The following is a 6000-nucleotide window of genomic DNA, read 5'->3' on the forward strand; positions in this document are numbered from 1 at the left end:
GGAGAGTTCTCTGCCTCCGACAGCTCCCTCACTGACATCCAGGAGACCCGAAGGCAGCCTATCCCTGACCCTGGCCTGATGCCCTTGCCTGACACTGCTGCAGACTTGGACTGGTCCAACCTAGTAGATGCCGCCAAAGCCTATGAGGGTGAGTTTGCTAAGGACTCACACAGGTCATCAGAGTCCTGACGGCCAAGCCACAGACCTGATCAGGTCTTACCGGTTGGCCACCCTGGTCACACTGAGCTTCACCTACCCTGCTGGAGCTCATGGTCTGATGCTAGCTGGGAGTATTTCCTTTACTGAGCAGGAACTTGGTGTTTCCTGTATGCAGAATTCATAGTGTAACGGCCTCTAGGATGCTCTGGTCTATAGAAATGAGGGCCTAAACACACTGTGTTGACATAGCTGTCTGCTGTCCTCCTTCAGGAAAGGCTGAGTTTGGTTTAACATTATCCTCCAGGCTGTTTTGATGATAAAATGTTCTCTCTCAAGCTGTGGCAGCATAGTCACTGCTCTTACTAGGGAGACTTGACAGTGGCCATTCTGTCTGGATCCAGACAGAATGTGGCTTATGAGGCCACAGAATTCAGAAACAGCAGCAGTAGAGAGCAGGCGGCTGTTACCACCTTCCTGCTTTTTCAGCTCATGGGAACTTTTGGATTCTAACCTGGCTTGTCAGTTTGCTGACCAATCTCCATATAAATTTTAAGTTGGGATAACAGTCTAAACAGTCAGTGAGGACAAAATGCTAAGCCCACCAGAGTGACCAGCATCCTGTGGAAAGTACTTTGAAGAAGTCTCAAAATAGCCAGGCGTGGTGGACACACCTGTATTCCAGCACTTGGGAGGCAGAGGCAGGCGGGTCTCTGTGAGTTCCAGGCCAGCCTGGTCTACAAAAGTGAGTCCAGGACAGCCAGAGCTACACAGAGAAACCCTGTCTCAAAAAACCAAGAAAAAGAAGTTTCAAAACATTTAATTTTAGCCTTTCAGGGCATTTATATCTTTATCTCTTGGTCTAGAATTTGGCACAAGGTCTCTTTCTGGAGAAGCTGTCACTAGAACACTGCTTTGATAAACAAGAAATGGGCTAGAAATGGATGCACAGCAACTGTCTTTTCAAGGGCACTTAGTGCTGTTACTGTCCCTTAAACTGGGAGGGGTAGAGGCTATGGATTCCAAGCGTACCTGTGTGTCGGTTAAACCTGAGCATCCCCGCGGACCGCTGGCTGACTGTGCAGACGGGGCCCGGGATGTGCCCTGTACTTGATGCTTTCTTGCTTCTCTTCAGTCCAGAGAGCTTCATTCTTTGCTGCTAGTGATGAAAACCACCGTCCCTTGAGTGCGGCCTCCAGCGGCGACCAGCTAGAGGAGCAGGGCCTGGTCCAGATGAAGTCCTACAGCAGGTTGGTCACCCAGTGCTGAGGGCACGACTGTGCACCGTGTGTCGCCCCCAGTAGTGGCAGATGTGACGAAGAGGAGATGGACGGCCATGGATGAGCTGAGTGAAGCTCAGCTGCAGTGCCAGACGCTTGGCTTTTTAGTTAGAACACTTTATAGCTGACTCCTGTAAACACAATTAAACTTATTTTGATGGCTTAAGGATAAAATTATGAATAGTCTTTATTGTTTAATGTCATAAATCACCTGTGCCCACTAGGGCTTATTAGGTAAAGTAAGAAAACTCACTGGTCACAAAGGCTGAGTCTGGGAGTTAGTCTTTGACTGGTTTTTCAGTTTTCTCTGTTGCCATCGTGGCCCTGTTGTGACTGTACTCATGTCTGCTCAGCTTCCAGCACCTGCCTCAGTTCTCCTTTGTTTTTTTTATTTTTTATTTTTTTGGTTATTTTCTTAATATGTTTTTTAAGAGTTATTTATTGTTGCATATACATGCTCTGCCTGTACACACACCCGCAGGCCAGAAGAGGGTATTAGATCATATTGTAGATGGTTGTGAGCCACCATGTAGTCCTGGGAATTGAACTCAGGTTCTCTGGAAGAACAAGCAGTACCCTTAACCTCTGAGCCATCTCTCTGGCCCCCTCAGCTCTCCTTTGTTAGAAAATAGGACAGCAGGCTGGCTGGGAGCGTTTATGAGATGGAGCAAATCGGTAGTAACTGAAGCTCCGAGAGCTTCTGAATTAGCTTGTGGACTTTGAGATCTACACTGCCGTGACTGAGGTGTGGGCTTTTCCTTAGCATCCCAGCTGCCATTTGTGGAACACAGTGTGGCACCTCCATGCCAAATAGCCAACAGCTGGAAACCCCTACACTAAATCCTCCTGGGATAGGTAGGAACCAAGGTATCTAAGCCAAGTGTGGTAGTGCATGCCTGTAACTCCACACTATGGAGGCAACGGCAGCAGGACCTGGAGTTCAAAACCAGCCAGGCTGCATTTTGAGACCCTGTTTCAATAAAAATCAATGTATCTCACATCTACATATATATTCAGATACCTATGAAATGTGGTGAGAAGTGCCTAGTTACAGGGACCGTGAGGCTGAGGTAGGACTTCTGAACAAGTCTGCAGGGATGTGAGCTTAGTTTCTTGTTGACTGTGAGTACAACAGAGAGATGCCACTGTCCCTCATATCATTGGGACAGCTAGAGTGAGCAGAGTGACAAACTGCTCAAAACATTGGGGAGGAAAAAGGAAACCCAGAAAGTGCGGCCCTGGGATGTGCTCCACAGAGAGGCATGAGTCAGACTTCTGGGAAGAGGTCATTACTACAGATCCTAGGATGAGGGGAAGATGGGAAAGCAGATGCAAATGGCGTACCTAGGCCTTAATACGCTGTCTCCGCACTCAGAGTTCACTGTGAAGACCCTGTGGGGTTGTCAGGCTTTTCAGGGCTCCTTGGGGGCCAGCACCCCGCAGGGCTCTGAGAGGCAGGTGCTTCCCCGGGCACAGCCCAGGTCTGACCGGCCTGAGGTACCACGCTGAGGATTGCAGCTAACCACTTGCCTTTTATGATCCATTTGCTGCCAGCTTTTGGGTTTTTCTGGGGAGTTTGGAAATCAGTATCACTCATCAATGGCCTTGTGTGCAGTGAGCCGTGGACTTTGCTTTTGAAGCCTGTTATAGACGTAAATTTAAGAAATCAGTAACACAGTTCACTATAGATCAGGAATTTCAGCCTGAACTTTGACCTTTGAGCTACCTTTGAAGAAAACTCTTTGCTCCACGACTGAGACAACCAGGAGTTACATCTCTGGCTCTGCAAAGAGTCCTCTGAGTTTTCCCTACATAGGACCAGCTTTCTGTTGCGTGAGTCATAGTCACATGACTTGACTAGAGCTGCCCCCAAGAAACTGCTGGCAGCTCACAGTCATATAGAAGAGGAGAGGGAAGAGCTGACAAGTCCTCAGTTGTGGCTTCTGGGGCCAGCAGCATCCAGCTGTGTGGTCCTCAAGTCCTGCCACGTATACTCGCTCCACTAGCAGGCGTGATTATCAGTTTAACCTGACAGAGCTGCCTCCCTGGTCCTAATGGAATTTGAGGTAGTAGGCTTAGGCTGACAGGCTTTTGAAACATGCAGCCTCATATTCTCAATATATAATAAACCTATTTAGACTAGCTGAGCTGTGAGCATTGTGTGTAGCTGTAATGGCCTGCATAGAGGCTGAGCGCCCTGGGATCACGAGACCTGCTCTGTGTTGGTGGCCCCAAAGCAAACTCTACATTAGCTATGTACATGTGCCACCACACATCCATCAGACACACACACACTGGTAGTTTCCTTTGAAATCCCTAAACTGATCTTGAGAATAACCCCACTGTGTGACTCTTGGATCTGCCAACCCGCTCTTGAGCTACCAAAGACCATTTTCACCCATTGTCACTAACTCTTTTGTCATAAGATGTAGTGTCTTTAACAAAGGAAGTTATTGATTGGCTGCCATTCAAACCTGCATCTCCTCTTGTTAAGATCACCATTTTCTGTTTTTAAAGTAAAAAATGCACATTGGGTTGCCGTGATGAGTAATTTGACATTGAAAAACATTTTACAGAAAAGGGGGGAAAGCCAAGTCATCAGATGTGGGGGGTGCCTGCCAGCATGGCCTTTTGTCTCTCCTTCCCAGCAGTAAGGACTCCTCTCCCACTCTGGCTTCTAAAGTGGACCAGTTGGAAGGTATGCTGAAGATGCTTCGAGAAGATTTGAAGAAGGTAAATGTTCTCAGAAGACATTGCCCAGGCTTTGGGGGCAAAATGCCCTTAATTGGGAGACCTAGGGCTGTCAGTGAGACACATGAGGCTATTCCTTGCACAGTGTGCCTAGGGGCAGCATAGACGTCGGTGCTATTGGCACATGTGCTATGAGAGGCCTTCATTGTCCCACTTACAGTAAACTTGGTCCCTTTTTGGGAAAGCCTTAAACTTCAGCCAGGCTTCTCTGGGCCCTGGCCTGGCTTCCAGCCCTTGTGTCAGATGTCAGTAGCACAGGCTCCCATGGAGTTGTTGTTTGAGTCTTCAGGTCAGGACAGCTGAAAGTTGTGTTTCTTGGCTGGCTTTGACTTTATCGGGCACCAGGGTACTAAAACTTAGAGTGGCTGTAAAATATACACTGCTGTAATTGCCTGCAGAGCCGACCCTGTAGTGCTGAGCTTTCTGGGAGCCCTGGGCTTGGGTCTGATGTGTGTGAGTATCTAGTAGACGGAGGAGTGGAAGGGGCCACTCCTGAGAGCTGGGCAGGCAGTGGGCAGTCCTAGGTCACGTGTGCTGGGCTTTTCCTACAGGAAAAAGAAGACAAGGCCCATCTCCAGGCGGAAGTTCAGCATTTGCGCGAGGACAACCTGAGGCTGCAGGAGGAGTCCCAGAACGCCTCGGACAAGCTGAAGAAGTTCACTGAATGGGTCTTCAATACCATCGACATGAGCTAGGGCCAGCTGAGGGGAAAGCGGGAGGAACAGGCTGCTCTCCATGGCCACCCTAGAGCACCCACTCATCCTGCCTTGGGAAGAATTCTCAGAGCCCCGGGTCCCCACCCTGCTCCCGTCGGACAGTGCACAACACGACAATTGCAGATCAACAATCATTATCTGCCTTTTATAGAAAAGAAAAACAAAAAATTAAATAAAAAATTTTAAAAAGTAAAATAAAAGTTTAACTGCTAAAATGTGAATGTCTTTATTTTTTGCACAATATCTTTATCTGTTATGTATTTACAAAGAAACTGAGCCCAGACCTGAGTGCCCCCGAACCTCAGCCCCTGCTTCCATCAGCTTGCTGATCTATTTCAGGTACCCCAAGATCCCCTGTTCCCCTGACAGATGTCTTTGTTCCTAGGAAATAAAAGTTTTTCTTTCTTAGCTGTGTTTGGGGTGAGGAGGAGTGTTTCCTTGCTGCTTCCTTCTCTAAAATGCCTGTGAGAGGGACTTTAAGGAAATGCCCACTGCCTGGTCTATGCGGGCTTCTGCCCTCTGCAGCTGTCTGCTGGAGTCCTGCAAGCCAGCGCCCTCACCCTCCCCACTCCTGCATCTTGTCCCTTCTTTCCCCAGAACACTGGTCCCCAGTACATTCCTGAGAGCTAAGACTCTTTGTTTAGCTCAAGTGAACCCCACTAAATTAGAACCAACCTCTTCCACTGTCCTGGCTCCCAACATGAATTGGCATCTGAATTTCCCCAAATGAAAACTTTACCTTATGCATTTTAAACACCTCTTGGTCAAAAGTCCTTATATATAGTTTATGTTTGAGATTTTTAAAGACAGTAGTAAACTTTTTTTAAGCTTGTTCAAAATGACTAATTGACCATTCCTTCTCACCAAAGCAAGACTTCACCAGTGTTTGTAATTGGGAAAAGCTAACAGTGAATGTTAAGCCGTGAGTTTAACCCTTGCTTGTTTGGAGCAATGCCTGTAATGAAATGGCCTTTTGGACCCTGCATGTTGCAGTGTAGAGTTTGCACACAGCATTTCTGCATCCTTCCGAAGCCAGCCAAAGGACTCTGCTCCAGAGATTACTCCTGCGCTATTCCATGCCTCCGCAGGGATGCAGG

General features: G+C 47.9%; 1 protein-coding gene across 1 annotated transcript in view; it reads left to right on the forward strand.

Annotated features, from left to right (window-relative positions):
- Nucleotides 1-5454, forward strand: part of Sipa1l1 (signal induced proliferation associated 1 like 1) — a 300315-nt gene extending 294861 nt beyond the window's left edge. Inside the window, exons 20-23 of the mRNA XM_051148660.1 lie at nucleotides 2-148; nucleotides 1292-1406; nucleotides 4085-4169; nucleotides 4739-5454. Coding sequence (XP_051004617.1) covers nucleotides 2-148; nucleotides 1292-1406; nucleotides 4085-4169; nucleotides 4739-4882 — 491 coding nt within the window. The 3' untranslated portion in view covers nucleotides 4883-5454. The remainder of the gene's footprint in view (nucleotide 1; nucleotides 149-1291; nucleotides 1407-4084; nucleotides 4170-4738) is intronic.
- The last annotated feature ends 546 nt before the right edge of the window (nucleotides 5455-6000 follow it).

This window comes from Acomys russatus, chromosome 1 (assembly GCF_903995435.1).
Source record: "Acomys russatus chromosome 1, mAcoRus1.1, whole genome shotgun sequence".
NCBI classification, from domain to species: Eukaryota; Metazoa; Chordata; class Mammalia; order Rodentia; family Muridae; genus Acomys; species Acomys russatus.